At 64.3% G+C, this 20292-nt stretch overlaps 1 protein-coding gene across 1 annotated transcript in view; it reads right to left on the bottom strand.

The window, feature by feature from the left end:
* Window positions 1-20292, bottom strand: part of LOC309654249 (uncharacterized protein) — a 44879-nt gene that overhangs the window by 17481 nt on the left and 7106 nt on the right. The window contains exons 2-4 of the mRNA XM_082478829.1: window positions 19782-19855; window positions 12287-12360; window positions 4800-4873 (exon numbers count right to left, since the gene is read on the bottom strand). Coding sequence (XP_082334955.1) covers window positions 4800-4873; window positions 12287-12360; window positions 19782-19855 — 222 coding nt within the window. The remainder of the gene's footprint in view (window positions 1-4799; window positions 4874-12286; window positions 12361-19781; window positions 19856-20292) is intronic.

Raw genomic sequence — 20292 nt, 5'->3', positions numbered from 1 at the left:
CGGGCCCTGCCACCGTGGACCACGGGGAAAGGGGAGGACGTGGCCGCCCTGTCCCCTGTCGGGGGCAGCACCCTGCACACAGCCTGGAGAACGTTTCCTCGTTAGCGCTTGCTCCCAGACGCAGACGAGGAAGAGTAATGCAGGGGCACTGCACATTCCACTCTCAGTTCGAGCTGTGTTTCGGTTTGTTTACTTTTTGCTCCTGCCAAAGAGAGTCCGGGTCCCAGGCCCCGCAGGATCCCGTTGAGGCCCTTCCTGTGCCGTAGGACACAGGGTATCCAGGACCCACTCGCGATGGGATGGAAGTGGGCCACGATCGGTACGCAGAGAGGGACGGCACCGTCCGCAGCAGGGGGATCCAGGTCCGTTTTCCGCACTCGAGCTCACCTCGGGAACAGGAACTTTGCGGCCGGGGAACGCCCTGTTCCTCGGACTCCCTCCCCGTGGAGGACCCGGCGGTCCTCTTGTTTGGGGAAGACTCCTGGGATTTTTCACAAGCGGCTCCACGTTCTGCAGGTGCAGCCGTTGGCCCTGGCCAGAAGGCCACACTGAGAGCACCTGCGGCCGGCGACCAGTCAGACCGCGCAGCTACGTCAGGACCCGGCCCCAAGGAAACGCTCTGCCCACGTAAGATCGCCTGACAACGTGTCAGGCGACTCACAGGCGCGAAAGGAAAGGGGCGCGGGGGGGGGGGTTTCAGCACCCTTCCAGGAGGGGTACGTGCGGAGGGAGGGAGGGAGGGGTCCAGCCTGGAGACTTGCTCCCAGTCGGAAGCCCTCCCCCCACAGCGCACCCCGCCCCGGGACCTGACCCCCAAACCAGCCCACCACCCACCCCCGCCCGGGCAGGTAAGAGCTGGGCAAAGGGCAGGAACGAGCCGCCCCACGGCTTGTTCCAGAAGCGGCCTATCGGGTCAGCCGGGGACTCGAAGGCACCGCCGTGTGCCCAGGAGTATGCACCTCGTTCCTGGCCTTGGCAGACAAGCTGGATGAGGGGTGGTCATGGGGGAGAGGGCAAGTTGGGGAGGCGTTTCTCTCAGTCCAACAGAGGTGAGCTTCAGGCAGCTTCTTCAGACCTCTTCGGCTTGATTCCCTGGCTGGGCTGCAGGTGCAAGCACAGGGCCGAGACCTGGAGAGCCGGGCCGGAATGCAAGCCGGGGCCTTTCCTTCTCCTCGCCGAACTGAGGCTCAGGGCCTCGTGGGGAGAAAGCTGAAGCCTGCTGCAAATGCATGGCCCGGGGGTCCACTCGGCGGGGCTCTGCTCAGCTCCTCTCCTCTCGTGTCCTGCCCTCTCCTCTCCGGGAGCCGGGTCCGGGAGCCCTCGGGACGGATCGGGACGGGACAGGCCAGGCCAGGCCTGGGCCAGAATCCCGGAGACCCTGGGAGATGGCACCGCAGCCACCGATTAGACTCTTCGGCTCAGGTGAAGGGCTCCTTCTGCGGTGGCTCCTGCGTCCCGCCAGCGCCGTCCCCTTCTGGACTCGGACTGCCAGCTCTCGCTGGGCCTCGGGAGCCCTGGGCACTGGGTAGCCAGGCTCCACGTGTCGTCTCTGAGCTGGACGGAAGAAGGTCACTGGGCCCGCCTCGGCCGCTGCCGCCAAGGGCGGCAGAACTCCCGTTGCCCGCGGTGGTCTCTGGCTGGGCCGCACCGTGGCCCAGAGAGGCTTCCGGGGCCCTGGGCCCGCCCCGGCCGAACGTGCTCTGGCTCCGAGGGGAAGGGGCACGCGGCCAAATGCCCGCAGAACCCCGGCCTGGCCTCCTTCGGAGCAGCTTCCTCTAGGCCCGCCCAGACGTGGCGGCCACCAGGGTCCACCGAGACTCCACTCTCTGTAGCCCCACGTGCCAGGCGGCCGGGCTGTGCGCCTTGTGCCACTGCCCGTCTCTGGAGCCTCCACGGCACCGCCGGGCCTTGGGCCATGCTTCCCGCCCCTTCCCAGGCGGGGCTCGGAGCTCTTGACTTCCCGGGGCCACTGTCCAGTGTTCCCGACTTCAATCCCTTGTCACTCCTCCCCAGGAAGGGACGGTACAGGGTTCGCGGGATCGGCGGACCCGTTCCTCTTGATGGCAGTATTGCACCACGAACGGCAACCTGCCCTTCCCCTTCCCCTCCCCCAGGCCCTCTCCCTCTGCCCTTTGCCGAGGGAAAAACGAAATGCCAACCCCTGCCCAACATGGCAAAAGCGAGATGGCTCATCAACCTGGCCACTTCAGAGGGGCGCGCCTCAAAGTCTGGCCCTCCATCCTGCTTCTGCGGGGCCTCGTCTCTGTGGGGTCCTCTTAGCCTGCCTTTATGACTCCCCATCCAGGCACCCAGCCGTGGACCGGCAGCTGTGTCTTTAGCAACCCACATTTGCCGAGGACCTCGGGAAACACTCCGAGTGTGAGCACAGAGATCCAGTCACGTCCGGGCGGTGCCTGGCGAGGCACCTTCTCATCAGTCACCGAGGGGCAAGCAGCCCGACGCAAAGGGCCGGCAGCCCACAGGCACAGCCGCGGTGCAGGGCGAGCTCGGCCTCCTATGGCAAGACGATGGACGGCCCCCGAGGACCTGGCATTTCTCCCACGGCGGCCCGGGGGCGGGGGGTGGGAGTGGGGTTTGGTGTTCAGGCGTGGACGGTGGCACACACGGGTCGGTCGGAAGGGCGGCCGGGCGCTGCCCCAGAGACGCCGGAGCGGGTCAGTCTCCTGACACCGCCCAGGGGAAGGCCAGGGATGGGAAGACACCCCCGGGGTGGGTGTGTGGGTGGGTGTAGGCTCCCGCCAGCTCGCTGTGCTTTACACCTCGGAGCGACTGGGAGCCACCGGGGACTCCTCTTCAGTTTCTTTCCGGTGCACTGGGGAAGGTGGTTTAGACACAGGTTCCTGCCCTTAAGCGTCCTCTCAGCGCCTGCCTGGTTGCGCTGACTTGGGTGGAGGGCGGGGTGGGCCACTGGGGGCACTGCCGCCACCGGCCCCACCCATGTTGGCTGAAGGAACACACTCTGGATGCCAAGTGCTCCGGGGACACGAGGCCTTGGAAAGAGAAGAGAGCCCTGGTCCACCGCCGCCTCGGGAAGCACCACGCGTCCTCCGTGTTGGAAAGAACCGGAGGCACGGGACGGGACGGGACGGGACATGATCGCGTCTTCTCTCCTTCTCCCTCGGTTTTCTTTGTTGTTGTTGTTGTTGTTTTAATTATTTATTTATTTTTGGCTGTGTTGGGTCTTCGTTTCTGTGCGAGGGCTTTCTCCAGTTGCGGCGAGTGGGGGCCACTCTTCATCGCGGTGCGCGGGCCTCTCACTGTCGCGGCCTCTCCCGTTGCGGAGCACAGGCTCCAGATGCGCAGGCTCAGTAGTTGTGGCTCACGGGGCTTAGTTGCCCCGCGGCATGTGGGATCTTCCCAGACTAGGGCTCAAACCCGTGTCCCCTGCATTGGCAGGCAGATTCTTAACCACTGCGCCACCAGGGAAGCCCCCTTCCCTCAGTTTTGTCTCAGCACGCCTTCCTCTCTTTCTCTAACTCCGAATCTGCTGTGCCCCCGGGCCCTGGCAATTCTTTCAAGCCGGCCGCGGTACTGAGGTGCGTCGAGGAGAGAAAACCCAAAAGAGCCCCACCGTGCTGAGTGCACGTCTTCCGGGACCCTCGCCCCACGCCGGGGGACTTGACTCGACGCCCAGATATTACCGTGAAAGGCTCTTGGGATGGCCAAACAGGGTCCTGTGGAAGGCAGGGTCACCCAGAAATGCCACGCTGCCCTTGCTGCTCGAACCCTGCCTCCGCCTTTGGTAACCACGAAACGTCAGCCACGCCGCCGACCCGTGTGCCGTGACGCCTCGCTAACCACGGCGCCACACGCTCACCAGCCCGCCTGGAGAAGCCTTCAATTACTTTGAGCCCAGGGTAGGAGGCGTCCTCCTCACGGCAAGACTGGTTCAACAGAAGACAGGAGGGAGAAGGAAGAAACAGAGACAGAAAGAAAACACCTCCGGCTGCTGGTCACGCACCACTCAGGCGACATTTCCCACACGGAAGAAGGGACGTACACCTCCTGAAAGGCCCCACACCGTCAAGTTCCTTGGTTTGTCAAGAGGCAGACTTGCGGAGCGCAAGGAGCCCTACAGCGGGCTGCCCCGAGCCAAACCTCCACGCCGCCCAGCGGGCGCCCCCTCTTCATAATCCCGCAAGGGCACGTTCCCGAGTCCTCCTGGCTTGGTGGAGGGCCATGGTGGAGAGAGCTGGGCCCAAGAGCGATCAGGAGAGGACGGGAGGAACAGCCATCACGGGCTCCACTCAAAGCACAGGAGGCAAAAAGCCCACGAGGCCTGGCTCTCCCTCACACGGTCTCCCACCGCCGGCCCCCACGTCGGGCTGGGCTGGCACTGCTGCTTCTCGGGGGTGAGGTGGGGCGCCGAGTGACCACGTCACGGGCGGTTGGCTTCACGGAGCCTGGAGCCCAGACCGGGTCCCGGTGCCGGTGCAAGCGGCCCGGGCCCGATCCCTTTCCACTCTCCCCGCTCCCGCAGGACACTGACCTCAATGCTACGTACCGATCGCCTAGGGTAACCGTACACAGGTGCTCTAGATGCTCGTCCATGCACCTCTTTCTTCCGGCTCCCCCAGTCAGGACCTGACTCGAGAGCCTTTCCTACCATGGCCAAGAACTCCGGCACAGTACACCCGTGTCCCCGTGCCACGATCCCACCTGGGAGTCCCTGCTTCTTGAGCCTTGCTGAATGAACTACCAGAATCACTGACTTTCTCCTATGGCGAAATAGACTCTTTCGGAAGAGGGAGGGAAGAGAACACAGAGCTCGCACTCACCCAGAACACCAGCGCCTGGAGATGACCGACGTCCCCGATTTCCCTCCTCCTCCTTTCCTTCCGCTCTGCCTCCTCTGCAACGAGAGACAGCCGAACGCCCATCACTCAGTGTGGCACCGCCACGGTGCTTGTGAAGGGGGGGGGGGGGGGCAAGAGGGGGGAGGAGGGGGGAGGAGAGGAGGGGGGAGGAGAGGAGGGGGGAGGAGGGGGGAGGAGAGGAGGGGGGAGGGTCCGCGTACACCCCCGCCCGCGCAACCTCGAGAGAGAGTGCCTTCGGTTCCTATTCCTACCGGCACCCCCGGGTCAACCAACAACTTCCAAACAAGGCGCAAGTGTGAAGAATCAACTCCACTCGTCCTTCGGAAATGGCACGGATGCCATCCGAGGCAGGGGGGCCGTCAGACGGAAGCAGTTTGTACACAAAGAAGCGTGTCCGGTGAAACCCTTGATCCCGTCATCCTCCAAAATCTCTTTCCGGTGGGAAGCACAGCCATCACCCTGGCGTTTACAGGCGCGGAGCCTCGTCTCCTCGGCTCTGCACCCGTGGGACTATGGCGGGACAACCCCAGGTATCTTGGCAAGCCCGCGCGCGTCCTCCACAACTGACCAGCCGTTCCTAGGACGCGTGGGTCAACGGGCACCGACTCGTCTCCCCTCTGGCCGCACACAGGTCCACCGCATGGACTTTCCGGGCGTAAGGGCACGTGCTCTGGGACGTGGCCCACTGGAGATTTACCCTGCTCCTCTCCTCTGGGTGGACGCTGACGCCGGAAAACGTACCCTGGTCACGCTCACCCGCACCCTGGTAACGACGACTCAGTGGCCCGCGCCTCACAGCCAGTTCCGTGGGAGACAGAAGAGGAGAGGAAGGAACAAGGCGGAAGCCTAGCGTCCAAAGAGGAGGGGCCCGTGAGAGACCCTATGCTCCTGCCTCCAGGCACAGACAAGGGTACCCTACCTACCCTGGGCAGCTGTCCGAAAAGAAATGGAGGGGCCCTAGCAGGACACGGCGTTGACTCCGCACAGACGTGCCAACGCCACGGCACGCCTATAGTGCCGTGAGAGCAGCCAAAAAAGGCAGAAGACTACCCATCACTACGTGAGCCCGGTGGGGTCAGGGAGCAGGCGACATGCACACAGCCCTCTGCGGCCCGTTGCTTTCACCTGCATTCAACCCCGGGAGCATACATACGCACGCAAAAAGGACGTGTGCTTCCCTCCGCAGACCGGGGGGACAACTTGGGAGCGGCCATCGAGCAACAGTGAGGGCTTTGGCTTTGACTGGGAGAAAGTCCTATCCACAGCGGCACCCCCGAGGCGGTTACAGGGAAAAAGTACAAGAGAAGGGACGTTTTGTACACGCTCTGTAAGCGTACATACACGTGCTTACACACGACGCACGCATGATACGCACGCGCGCCCACGCACACGCTTGTGTACCTGCGTGTTTACGAATGAACGAGTGGAGCAGGGAGCGAGGGAATGAAGCGACGAACGAGTGGGGGGTTTGAGGCTAGAGTACAGACACAGTCCCATGGAGAGCTCCCCAGAAGGGTCTGCTGAACAGACGGCCCTCCCCAAGGTCATCTGTCTGTGTGGATGGAGGGGAGCCACTGGGATCTACACCTGTCCCAGCAACTCCAAACCACCTCCCTGCACCCCCTACCCCGGGCACTCCATGGCAGAGTGACTGCCTGACACCCCTGGAGGTGAGCAGGGGCAATCTGCCCCAACTCCCTGGGTCCCCGTCACTTCCTCCCGCTGCCATAGTGGCCTAGACCCTCTCGGGCCTGCTCCTGAGCCCTTAAGCCAGTTCACGTAGCTGGATGAGAACAGCAGAGAGGCAAGCACGCAGGAAGCGGAGAAACCCAGGTCCTTGTGCCACCTCTAGCTCTGAATCAATGTCCAGAGAGAGCTAGGATTCTGCCCGACACGACCCAGATGGATGCCCGTCCCCAGGTGTGCAGACCTGACAGGGTCCCGGTCGCCAGGACATGTGGGCCAGGCAGCGTGGCCTCAAAACAACTCCCAGAGGCATGCGGAGATGGACCCACCGATGCACGGATTCCTTGCGATGTCTTTACCTGTGCGCGCCTACTGCCAAGGAGAAGCCCCAGAAGGAAGAGACACCACCTCCCCCAACCCCCCAGTAGGGCCAACCCCACTCGGAAGGCCTGGATGGCTCTCGGGCCTCCCTGGGCCTTTTTTGATCCGCAAAGGGCGGAGGGAGAGGCCGCGCTCGCAAGGGTGCTGGGCATTTCTGGAGCAACAGTGCCATCAAGCGGAAGCTTTTTGAGCACGGCCTCCAGCCCCTGCCTGTGGATACTGTGGGGAAGGCCTGTGACGGGAGGAGGGCTGGCTTTGGAGCACTCAGAGGATTCCCGGGCCGAACCTGGCCGCCGGGCACGCCTCCAGAGTAGGTGTGGAAGCGACACGCGGCGGGGTTCGGGGCCGGGCTCGCCCACCGAGGAGCCCCGGGCGGCCAGGCCCGCCGCGCTCCCCACCCTCGGGGCCGGGCCTCGGCAGCCGCCATGTTGAGGAACAAGGAGCTGAAGCTCCCACCCCAGGGCATCTGGCCCCTGGATCCTGGCTCTCCCTGCAGGAGCGAGGTCGGCCAGTGGGGTCCCTGGGGTCTCAGGGCCACCGGGGACCCAGGACCCGTGGCCGGTGCCCCGGCGGAGGCCCCGGGCCCTGCCACCGTGGACCACGGGGAAAGGGGAGGACGTGGCCGCCCTGTCCCCTGTCGGGGGCAGCACCCTGCACACAGCCTGGAGAACGTTTCCTCGTTAGCGCTTGCTCCCAGACGCAGACGAGGAAGAGTAATGCAGGGGCACTGCACATTCCACTCTCAGTTCGAGCTGTGTTTCGGTTTGTTTACTTTTTGCTCCTGCCAAAGAGAGTCCGGGTCCCAGGCCCCGCAGGATCCCGTTGAGGCCCTTCCTGTGCCGTAGGACACAGGGTATCCAGGACCCACTCGCGATGGGATGGAAGTGGGCCACGATCGGTACGCAGAGAGGGACGGCACCGTCCGCAGCAGGGGGATCCAGGTCCGTTTTCCGCACTCGAGCTCACCTCGGGAACAGGAACTTTGCGGCCGGGGAACGCCCTGTTCCTCGGACTCCCTCCCCGTGGAGGACCCGGCGGTCCTCTTGTTTGGGGAAGACTCCTGGGATTTTTCACAAGCGGCTCCACGTTCTGCAGGTGCAGCCGTTGGCCCTGGCCAGAAGGCCACACTGAGAGCACCTGCGGCCGGCGACCAGTCAGACCGCGCAGCTACGTCAGGACCCGGCCCCAAGGAAACGCTCTGCCCACGTAAGATCGCCTGACAACGTGTCAGGCGACTCACAGGCGCGAAAGGAAAGGGGCGCGGGGGGGGGGGTTTCAGCACCCTTCCAGGAGGGGTACGTGCGGAGGGAGGGAGGGAGGGGTCCAGCCTGGAGACTTGCTCCCAGTCGGAAGCCCTCCCCCCACAGCGCACCCCGCCCCGGGACCTGACCCCCAAACCAGCCCACCACCCACCCCCGCCCGGGCAGGTAAGAGCTGGGCAAAGGGCAGGAACGAGCCGCCCCACGGCTTGTTCCAGAAGCGGCCTATCGGGTCAGCCGGGGACTCGAAGGCACCGCCGTGTGCCCAGGAGTATGCACCTCGTTCCTGGCCTTGGCAGACAAGCTGGATGAGGGGTGGTCATGGGGGAGAGGGCAAGTTGGGGAGGCGTTTCTCTCAGTCCAACAGAGGTGAGCTTCAGGCAGCTTCTTCAGACCTCTTCGGCTTGATTCCCTGGCTGGGCTGCAGGTGCAAGCACAGGGCCGAGACCTGGAGAGCCGGGCCGGAATGCAAGCCGGGGCCTTTCCTTCTCCTCGCCGAACTGAGGCTCAGGGCCTCGTGGGGAGAAAGCTGAAGCCTGCTGCAAATGCATGGCCCGGGGGTCCACTCGGCGGGGCTCTGCTCAGCTCCTCTCCTCTCGTGTCCTGCCCTCTCCTCTCCGGGAGCCGGGTCCGGGAGCCCTCGGGACGGATCGGGACGGGACAGGCCAGGCCAGGCCTGGGCCAGAATCCCGGAGACCCTGGGAGATGGCACCGCAGCCACCGATTAGACTCTTCGGCTCAGGTGAAGGGCTCCTTCTGCGGTGGCTCCTGCGTCCCGCCAGCGCCGTCCCCTTCTGGACTCGGACTGCCAGCTCTCGCTGGGCCTCGGGAGCCCTGGGCACTGGGTAGCCAGGCTCCACGTGTCGTCTCTGAGCTGGACGGAAGAAGGTCACTGGGCCCGCCTCGGCCGCTGCCGCCAAGGGCGGCAGAACTCCCGTTGCCCGCGGTGGTCTCTGGCTGGGCCGCACCGTGGCCCAGAGAGGCTTCCGGGGCCCTGGGCCCGCCCCGGCCGAACGTGCTCTGGCTCCGAGGGGAAGGGGCACGCGGCCAAATGCCCGCAGAACCCCGGCCTGGCCTCCTTCGGAGCAGCTTCCTCTAGGCCCGCCCAGACGTGGCGGCCACCAGGGTCCACCGAGACTCCACTCTCTGTAGCCCCACGTGCCAGGCGGCCGGGCTGTGCGCCTTGTGCCACTGCCCGTCTCTGGAGCCTCCACGGCACCGCCGGGCCTTGGGCCATGCTTCCCGCCCCTTCCCAGGCGGGGCTCGGAGCTCTTGACTTCCCGGGGCCACTGTCCAGTGTTCCCGACTTCAATCCCTTGTCACTCCTCCCCAGGAAGGGACGGTACAGGGTTCGCGGGATCGGCGGACCCGTTCCTCTTGATGGCAGTATTGCACCACGAACGGCAACCTGCCCTTCCCCTTCCCCTCCCCCAGGCCCTCTCCCTCTGCCCTTTGCCGAGGGAAAAACGAAATGCCAACCCCTGCCCAACATGGCAAAAGCGAGATGGCTCATCAACCTGGCCACTTCAGAGGGGCGCGCCTCAAAGTCTGGCCCTCCATCCTGCTTCTGCGGGGCCTCGTCTCTGTGGGGTCCTCTTAGCCTGCCTTTATGACTCCCCATCCAGGCACCCAGCCGTGGACCGGCAGCTGTGTCTTTAGCAACCCACATTTGCCGAGGACCTCGGGAAACACTCCGAGTGTGAGCACAGAGATCCAGTCACGTCCGGGCGGTGCCTGGCGAGGCACCTTCTCATCAGTCACCGAGGGGCAAGCAGCCCGACGCAAAGGGCCGGCAGCCCACAGGCACAGCCGCGGTGCAGGGCGAGCTCGGCCTCCTATGGCAAGACGATGGACGGCCCCCGAGGACCTGGCATTTCTCCCACGGCGGCCCGGGGGCGGGGGGTGGGAGTGGGGTTTGGTGTTCAGGCGTGGACGGTGGCACACACGGGTCGGTCGGAAGGGCGGCCGGGCGCTGCCCCAGAGACGCCGGAGCGGGTCAGTCTCCTGACACCGCCCAGGGGAAGGCCAGGGATGGGAAGACACCCCCGGGGTGGGTGTGTGGGTGGGTGTAGGCTCCCGCCAGCTCGCTGTGCTTTACACCTCGGAGCGACTGGGAGCCACCGGGGACTCCTCTTCAGTTTCTTTCCGGTGCACTGCGGAAGGTGGTTTAGACACAGGTTCCTGCCCTTAAGCGTCCTCTCAGCGCCTGCCTGGTTGCGCTGACTTGGGTGGAGGGCGGGGTGGGCCACTGGGGGCACTGCCGCCACCGGCCCCACCCATGTTGGCTGAAGGAACACACTCTGGATGCCAAGTGCTCCGGGGACACGAGGCCTTGGAAAGAGAAGAGAGCCCTGGTCCACCGCCGCCTCGGGAAGCACCACGCGTCCTCCGTGTTGGAAAGAACCGGAGGCACGGGACGGGACGGGACGGGACATGATCGCGTCTTCTCTCCTTCTCCCTCGGTTTTCTTTGTTGTTGTTGTTGTTGTTTTAATTATTTATTTATTTTTGGCTGTGTTGGGTCTTCGTTTCTGTGCGAGGGCTTTCTCCAGTTGCGGCGAGTGGGGGCCACTCTTCATCGCGGTGCGCGGGCCTCTCACTGTCGCGGCCTCTCCCGTTGCGGAGCACAGGCTCCAGATGCGCAGGCTCAGTAGTTGTGGCTCACGGGGCTTAGTTGCCCCGCGGCATGTGGGATCTTCCCAGACTAGGGCTCGAACCCGTGTCCCCTGCATTGGCAGGCAGATTCTTAACCACTGCGCCACCAGGGAAGCCCCCTTCCCTCAGTTTTGTCTCAGCACGCCTTCCTCTCTTTCTCTAACTCCGAATCTGCTGTGCCCCCGGGCCCTGGCAATTCTTTCAAGCCGCGGTACTGAGGTGCGTCGAGGAGAGAAAACCCAAAAGAGCCCCACCGTGCTGAGTGCACGTCTTCCGGGACCCTCGCCCCACGCCGGGGGACTTGACTCGACGCCCAGATATTACCGTGAAAGGCTCTTGGGATGGCCAAACAGGGTCCTGTGGAAGGCAGGGTCACCCCAGAAATGCCACGCTGCCCTTGCTGCTCGAACCCTGCCTCCGCCCTTTGGTAACCACGAAACGTCAGCCACGCCGCCGACCCGTGTGCCGTGACGCCTCGCTAAACCACGGCGCCACACGCTCACCAGCCCGCCTGGAGAAGCCTTCAATTACTTTGAGCCCAGGGTAGGAGGCGTCCTCCTCACGGCAAGACTGGTTCAACAGAAGACAGGAGGGAGAAGGAAGAAACAGAGACAGAAAGAAAACACCTCCGGCTGCTGGTCACGCACCCACTCAGGCGACATTTCCCACACGGAAGAAGGGACGTACACCTCCTGAAAGGCCCCACACCGTCAAGTTCCTTGGTTTGTCAAGAGGCAGACTTGCGGAGCGCAAGGAGCCCTACAGCGGGCTGCCCCGAGCCAAACCTCCACGCCGCCCAGCGGGCGCCCCCTCTTCATAATCCCGCAAGGGCACGTTCCCGAGTCCTTCCTGGCTTGGTGGAGGGCCATGGTGGAGAGAGCTGGGCCCAAGAGCGATCAGGAGAGGACGGGAGGAACAGCCATCACGGGCTCCACTCAAAGCACAGGAGGCAAAAAGCCCACGAGGCCTGGCTCTCCCTCACACGGTCTCCCACCGCCGGCCCCCACGTCGGGCTGGGCTGGCACTGCTGCTTCTCGGGGGTGAGGTGGGGCGCCGAGTGACCACGTCACGGGCGGTTGGCTTCACGGAGCCTGGAGCCCAGACCGGGTCCCGGTGCCGGTGCAAGCGGCCCGGGCCCGATCCCTTTCCACTCTCCCCGCTCCCGCAGGACACTGACCTCAAATGCTACGTACCGATCGCCTAGGGTAACCGTACACAGGTGCTCTAGATGCTCGTCCATGCACCTCTTTCTTCCGGCTCCCCCAGTCAGGACCTGACTCGAGAGCCTTTCCTACCATGGCCAAGAACTCCGGCACAGTACACCCGTGTCCCCGTGCCACGATCCCACCTGGGAGTCCCTGCTTCTTGAGCCTTGCTGAATGAACTACCAGAATCACTGACTTTCTCCTATGGTGAAATAGACTCTTTCGGAAGAGGGAAGGGAAGAGAACACAGAGCTCGCACTCACCCAGAACACCAGCGCCTGGAGATGACCGACGTCTCCGATTTCCCTCCTCCTCCTTTCCTTCCGCTCTGCCTCCTCTGCAACGAGAGACAGCCGAACGCCCATCACTCAGTGTGGCACCGCCACGGTGCTTGTGAAGGGGGGGGGGGGGCAAGAGGGGGGAGGAGGGGGGAGGAGAGGAGGGGGGAGGAGGGGGGAGGAGAGGAGGGGGGAGGAGGGGGGAGGAGAGGAGGGGGGAGGGTCCGCGTACACCCCCGCCCGCGCAACCTCGAGAGAGAGTGCCTTCGGTTCCTATTCCTACCGGCACCCCCGGGTCAACCAACAACTTCCAAACAAGGCGCAAGTGTGAAGAATCAACTCCACTCGTCCTTCGGAAATGGCACGGATGCCATCCGAGGCAGGGGGGCCGTCAGACGGAAGCAGTTTGTACACAAAGAAGCGTGTCCGGTGAAACCCTTGATCCCGTCATCCTCCAAAATCTCTTTCCGGTGGGAAGCACAGCCATCACCCTGGCGTTTACAGGCGCGGAGCTCGTCTCCTCGGCTCTGCACCCGTGGGACTATGGCGGGACAACCCCAGGTATCTTGGCAAGCCCGCGCGCGTCCTCCACAACTGACCAGCCGTTCCTAGGACGCGTGGGTCAACGGGCACCGACTCGTCTCCCCTCTGGCCGCACACAGGTCCACCGCATGGACTTTCCGGGCGTAAGGGCACGTGCTCTGGGACGTGGCCCACTGGAGATTTACCCTGCTCCTCTCCTCTGGGTGGACGCTGACGCCGGAAAACGTACCCTGGTCACGCTCACCCGCACCCTGGTAACGACGACTCAGTGGCCCGCGCCTCACAGCCAGTTCCGTGGGAGACAGAAGAGGAGAGGAAGGAACAAGGCGGAAGCCTAGCGTCCAAAGAGGAGGGGCCCGTGAGAGACCCTATGCTCCTGCCTCCAGGCACAGACAAGGGTACCCTACCTACCCTGGGCAGCTGTCCGAAAAGAAATGGAGGGGCCCTAGCAGGACACGGCGTTGACTCCGCACAGACGTGCCAACGCCACGGCACGCCTATAGTGCCGTGAGAGCAGCCAAAAAAGGCAGAAGACTACCCATCACTACGTGAGCCCGGTGGGGTCAGGGAGCAGGCGACATGCACACAGCCCTCTGCGGCCCGTTGCTTTCACCTGCATTCAACCCCGGGAGCATACATACGCACGCAAAAAGGACGTGTGCTTCCCTCCGCAGACCGGGGGGGACAACTTGGGAGCGGCCATCGAGCAACGGTGAGGGCTTTGGCTTTGACTGGGAGAAAGTCCTATCCACAGCGGCACCCCCGAGGCGGTTACAGGGAAAAAGTACAAGAGAAGGGACGTTTTGTACACGCTCTGTAAGCGTACATACACGTGCTTACACACGACGCACGCATGATACACACGCGCGCCCACGCACACGCTTGTGTACCTGCGTGTTTACGAATGAACGAGTGGAGCAGGGAGCGAGGGAATGAAGCGACGAACGAGTGGGGGGTTTGAGGCTAGAGTACAGACACAGTCCCATGGAGAGCTCCCCAGAAGGGTCTGCTGAACAGACGGCCCTCCCCAAGGTCATCTGTCTGTGTGGATGGAGGGGAGCCACTGGGATCTACACCTGTCCCAGCAACTCCAAACCACCTCCCTGCACCCCCTACCCCGGGCACTCCATGGCAGAGTGACTGCCTGACACCCCTGGAGGTGAGCAGGGGCAATCTGCCCCAACTCCCTGGGTCCCCGTCACTTCCTCCCGCTGCCATAGTGGCCTAGACCCTCTCGGGCCTGCTCCTGAGCCCTTAAGCCAGTTCACGTAGCTGGATGAGAACAGCAGAGAGGCAAGCACGCAGGAAGCGGAGAAACCCAGGTCCTTGTGCCACCTCTAGCTCTGAATCAATGTCCAGAGAGAGCTAGGATTCTGCCCGACACGACCCAGATGGATGCCCGTCCCCAGGTGTGCAGACCTGACAGGGTCCCGGTCGCCAGGACATGTGGGCCAGGCAGCGTGGCCTCAAAACAACTCCCAGAGGCATGCGGAGATGGACCCACCGATGCACGGATTCCTTGCGATGTCTTTACCTGTGCGCGCCTACTGCCAAGGAGAAGCCCCAGAAGGAAGAGACACCACCTCCCCCAACCCCCCAGTAGGGCCAACCCCACTCGGAAGGCCTGGATGGCTCTCGGGCCTCCCTGGGCCTTTTTTGATCCGCAAAGGGCGGAGGGAGAGGCCGCGCTCGCAAGGGTGCTGGGCATTTCTGGAGCAACAGTGCCATCAAGCGGAAGCTTTTTGAGCACGGCCTCCAGCCCCTGCCTGTGGATACTGTGGGGAAGGCCTGTGACGGGAGGAGGGCTGGCTTTGGAGCACTCAGAGGATTCCCGGGCCGAACCTGGCCGCCGGGCACGCCTCCAGAGTAGGTGTGGAAGCGACACGCGGCGGGGTTCGGGGCCGGGCTCGCCCACCGAGGAGCCCCGGGCGGCCAGGCCCGCCGCGCTCCCCACCCTCGGGGCCGGGCCTCGGCAGCCGCCATGTTGAGGAACAAGGAGCTGAAGCTCCCACCCCAGGGCATCTGGCCCCTGGATCCTGGCTCTCCCTGCAGGAGCGAGGTCGGCCAGTGGGGTCCCTGGGGTCTCAGGGCCACCGGGGACCCAGGACCCGTGGCCGGTGCCCCGGCGGAGGCCCCGGGCCCTGCCACCGTGGACCACGGGGAAAGGGGAGGACGTGGCCGCCCTGTCCCCTGTCGGGGGCAGCACCCTGCACACAGCCTGGAGAACGTTTCCTCGTTAGCGCTTGCTCCCAGACGCAGACGAGGAAGAGTAATGCAGGGGCACTGCACATTCCACTCTCAGTTCGAGCTGTGTTTCGGTTTGTTTACTTTTTGCTCCTGCCAAAGAGAGTCCGGGTCCCAGGCCCCGCAGGATCCCGTTGAGGCCCTTCCTGTGCCGTAGGACACAGGGTATCCAGGACCCACTCGCGATGGGATGGAAGTGGGCCACGATCGGTACGCAGAGAGGGACGGCACCGTCCGCAGCAGGGGGATCCAGGTCCGTTTTCCGCACTCGAGCTCACCTCGGGAACAGGAACTTTGCGGCCGGGGAACGCCCTGTTCCTCGGACTCCCTCCCCGTGGAGGACCCGGCGGTCCTCTTGTTTGGGGAAGACTCCTGGGATTTTTCACAAGCGGCTCCACGTTCTGCAGGTGCAGCCGTTGGCCCTGGCCAGAAGGCCACACTGAGAGCACCTGCGGCCGGCGACCAGTCAGACCGCGCAGCTACGTCAGGACCCGGCCCCAAGGAAACGCTCTGCCCACGTAAGATCGCCTGACAACGTGTCAGGCGACTCACAGGCGCGAAAGGAAAGGGGCGCGGGGGGGGGGGTTTCAGCACCCTTCCAGGAGGGGTACGTGCGGAGGGAGGGAGGGAGGGGTCCAGCCTGGAGACTTGCTCCCAGTCGGAAGCCCTCCCCCCACAGCGCACCCCGCCCCGGGACCTGACCCCCAAACCAGCCCACCACCCACCCCCGCCCGGGCAGGTAAGAGCTGGGCAAAGGGCAGGAACGAGCCGCCCCACGGCTTGTTCCAGAAGCGGCCTATCGGGTCAGCCGGGGACTCGAAGGCACCGCCGTGTGCCCAGGAGTATGCACCTCGTTCCTGGCCTTGGCAGACAAGCTGGATGAGGGGTGGTCATGGGGGAGAGGGCAAGTTGGGGAGGCGTTTCTCTCAGTCCAACAGAGGTGAGCTTCAGGCAGCTTCTTCAGACCTCTTCGGCTTGATTCCCTGGCTGGGCTGCAGGTGCAAGCACAGGGCCGAGACCTGGAGAGCCGGGCCGGAATGCAAGCCGGGGCCTTTCCTTCTCCTCGCCGAACTGAGGCTCAGGGCCTCGTGGGGAGAAAGCTGAAGCCTGCTGCAAATGCATGGCCCGGGGGTCCACTCGGCGGGGCTCTGCTCAGCTCCTCTCCTCTCGTGTCCTGCCCTCTCCTCTCCGGGAGCCGGGTCCGGGAGCCCTCGGGACGGATCGGGACGGGACAGGCCAGGCCAGGCCTGGGCCAGAATCCCGGAGACCCTGGGAGATGGCACCGCAGCCACCGATTAGACTCTTCGGCTCAGGTGAAGGGCTCCTTCTGCGGTGGCTCCTGCGTCCCGCCAGCGCCGTCCCCTTCTGGACTCGGACTGCCAGCTCTCGCTGGGCCTCGGGAGCCCTGGGCACTGGGTAGCCAGGCTCCACGTGTCGTCTCTGAGCTGGACGGAAGAAGGTCACTGGGCCCGCCTCGGCCGCTGCCGCCAAGGGCGGCAGAACTCCCGTTGCCCGCGGTGGTCTCTGGCTGGGCCGCACCGTGGCCCAGAGAGGCTTCCGGGGCCCTGGGCCCGCCCCGGCCGAACGTGCTCTGGCTCCGAGGGGAAGGGGCACGCGGCCAAATGCCCGCAGAACCCCGGCCTGGCCTCCTTCGGAGCAGCTTCCTCTAGGCCCGCCCAGACGTGGCGGCCACCAGGGTCCACCGAGACTCCACTCTCTGTAGCCCCACGTGCCAGGCGGCCGGGCTGTGCGCCTTGTGCCACTGCCCGTCTCTGGAGCCTCCACGGCACCGCCGGGCCTTGGGCCATGCTTCCCGCCCCTTCCCAGGCGGGGCTCGGAGCTCTTGACTTCCCGGGGCCACTGTCCAGTGTTCCCGACTTCAATCCCTTGTCACTCCTCCCCAGGAAGGGACGGTACAGGGTTCGCGGGATCGGCGGACCCGTTCCTCTTGATGGCAGTATTGCACCACGAACGGCAACCTGCCCTTCCCCTTCCCCTCCCCCAGGCCCTCTCCCTCTGCCCTTTGCCGAGGGAAAAACGAAATGCCAACCCCTGCCCAACATGGCAAAAGCGAGATGGCTCATCAACCTGGCCACTTCAGAGGGGCGCGCCTCAAAGTCTGGCCCTCCATCCTGCTTCTGCGGGGCCTCGTCTCTGTGGGGTCCTCTTAGCCTGCCTTTATGACTCCCCATCCAGGCACCCAGCCGTGGACCGGCAGCTGTGTCTTTAGCAACCCACATTTGCCGAGGACCTCGGGAAACACTCCGAGTGTGAGCACAGAGATCCAGTCACGTCCGGGCGGTGCCTGGCGAGGCACCTTCTCATCAGTCACCGAGGGGCAAGCAGCCCGACGCAAAGGGCCGGCAGCCCACAGGCACAGCCGCGGTGCAGGGCGAGCTCGGCCTCCTATGGCAAGACGATGGACGGCCCCCGAGGACCTGGCATTTCTCCCACGGCGGCCCGGGGGCGGGGGGTGGGAGTGGGGTTTGGTGTTCAGGCGTGGACGGTGGCACACACGGGTCGGTCGGAAGGGCGGCCGGGCGCTGCCCCAGAGACGCCGGAGCGGGTCAGTCTCCTGACACCGCCCAGGGGAAGGCCAGGGATGGGAAGACACCCCCGGGGTGGGTGTGTGGGTGGGTGTAGGCTCCCGCCAGCTCGCTGTGCTTTACACCTCGGAGCGACTGGGAGCCACCGGGGACTCCTCTTCAGTTTCTTTCCGGTGCACTGGGGAAGGTGGTTTAGACACAGGTTCCTGCCCTTAAGCGTCCTCTCAGCGCCTGCCTGGTTGCGCTGACTTGGGTGGAGGGCGGGGTGGGCCACTGGGGGCACTGCCGCCACCGGCCCCACCCATGTTGGCTGAAGGAACACACTCTGGATGCCAAGTGCTCCGGGGACACGAGGCCTTGGAAAGAGAAGAGAGCCCTGGTCCACCGCCGCCTCGGGAAGCACCACGCGTCCTCCGTGTTGGAAAGAACCGGAGGCACGGGACGGGACGGGACGGGACATGATCGCGTCTTCTCTCCTTCTCCCTCGGTTTTCTTTGTTGTTGTTGTTGTTGTTTTAATTATTTATTTATTTTTGGCTGTGTTGGGTCTTCGTTTCTGTGCGAGGGCTTTCTCCAGTTGCGGCGAGTGGGGGCCACTCTTCATCGCGGTGCGCGGGCCTCTCACTGTCGCGGCCTCTCCCGTTGCGGAGCACAGGCTCCAGATGCGCAGGCTCAGTAGTTGTGGCTCACGGGGCTTAGTTGCCCCGCGGCATGTGGGATCTTCCCAGACTAGGGCTCGAACCCGTGTCCCCTGCATTGGCAGGCAGATTCTTAACCACTGCGCCACCAGGGAAGCCCCCTTCCCTCAGTTTTGTCTCAGCACGCCTTCCTCTCTTTCTCTAACTCCGAATCTGCTGTGCCCCCGGGCCCTGGCAATTCTTTCAAGCCGCGGTACTGAGGTGCGTCGAGGAGAGAAAACCCAAAAGAGCCCCACCGTGCTGAGTGCACGTCTTCCGGGACCCTCGCCCCACGCCGGGGGACTTGACTCGACGCCCAGATATTACCGTGAAAGGCTCTTGGGATGGCCAAACAGGGTCCTGTGGAAGGCAGGGTCACCCCAGAAATGCCACGCTGCCCTTGCTGCTCGAACCCTGCCTCCGCCCTTTGGTAACCACGAAACGTCAGCCACGCCGCCGACCCGTGTGCCGTGACGCCTCGCTAAACCACGGCGCCACACGCTCACCAGCCCGCCTGGAGAAGCCTTCAATTACTTTGAGCCCAGGGTAGGAGGCGTCCTCCTCACGGCAAGACTGGTTCAACAGAAGACAGGAGGGAGAAGGAAGAAACAGAGACAGAAAGAAAACACCTCCGGCTGCTGGTCACGCACCCACTCAGGCGACATTTCCCACACGGAAGAAGGGACGTACACCTCCTGAAAGGCCCCACACCGTCAAGTTCCTTGGTTTGTCAAGAGGCAGACTTGCGGAGCGCAAGGAGCCCTACAGCGGGCTGCCCCGAGCCAAACCTCCACGCCGCCCAGCGGGCGCCCCCTCTTCATAATCCCGCAAGGGCACGTTCCCGAGTCCTTCCTGGCTTGGTGGAGGGCCATGGTGGAGAGAGCTGGGCCCAAGAGCGATCAGGAGAGGACGGGAGGAACAGCCATCACGGGCTCCACTCAAAGCACAGGAGGCAAAAAGCCCACGAGGCCTGGCTCTCCCTCACACGGTCTCCCACCGCCGGCCCCCACGTCGGGCTGGGCTGGCACTGCTGCTTCTCGGGGGTGAGGTGGGGCGCCGAGTGACCACGTCACGGGCGGTTGGCTTCACGGAGCCTGGAGCCCAGACCGGGTCCCGGTGCCGGTGCAAGCGGCCCGGGCCCGATCCCTTTCCACTCTCCCCGCTCCCGCAGGACACTGACCTCAAATGCTACGTACCGATCGCCTAGGGTAACCGTACACAGGTGCTCTAGATGCTCGTCCATGCACCTCTTTCTTCCGGCTCCCCCAGTCAGGACCTGACTCGAGAGCCTTTCCTACCATGGCCAAGAACTCCGGCACAGTACACCCGTGTCCCCGTGCCACGATCCCACCTGGGAGTCCCTGCTTCTTGAGCCTTGCTGAATGAACTACCAGAATCACTGACTTTCTCCTATGGTGAAATAGACTCTTTCGGAAGAGGGAAGGGAAGAGAACACAGAGCTCGCACTCACCCAGAACACCAGCGCCTGGAGATGACCGACGTCCCCGATTTCCCTCCTCCTCCTTTCCTTCCGCTCTGCCTCCTCTGCAACGAGAGACAGCCGAACGCCCATCACTCAGTGTGGCACCGCCACGGTGCTTGTGAAGGGGGGGGGGGGCAAGAGGGGGGAGGAGGGGGGAGGAGAGGAGGGGGGAGGAGGGGGGAGGAGAGGAGGGGGGAGGAGGGGGGAGGAGAGGAGGGGGGAGGGTCCGCGTACACCCCCGCCCGCGCAACCTCGAGAGAGAGTGCCTTCGGTTCCTATTCCTACCGGCACCCCCGGGTCAACCAACAACTTCCAAACAAGGCGCAAGTGTGAAGAATCAACTCCACTCGTCCTTCGGAAATGGCACGGATGCCATCCGAGGCAGGGGGGCCGTCAGACGGAAGCAGTTTGTACACAAAGAAGCGTGTCCGGTGAAACCCTTGATCCCGTCATCCTCCAAAATCTCTTTCCGGTGGGAAGCACAGCCATCACCCTGGCG

This window comes from Balaenoptera physalus, assembly GCF_965194825.1.
Source record: "Balaenoptera physalus genome assembly, contig: HAP1_SCAFFOLD_2388, whole genome shotgun sequence".
NCBI lineage: Eukaryota > Metazoa > Chordata > Mammalia > Artiodactyla > Balaenopteridae > Balaenoptera > Balaenoptera physalus.
This window is presented reverse-complemented; position numbering and strand designations above follow the sequence as displayed.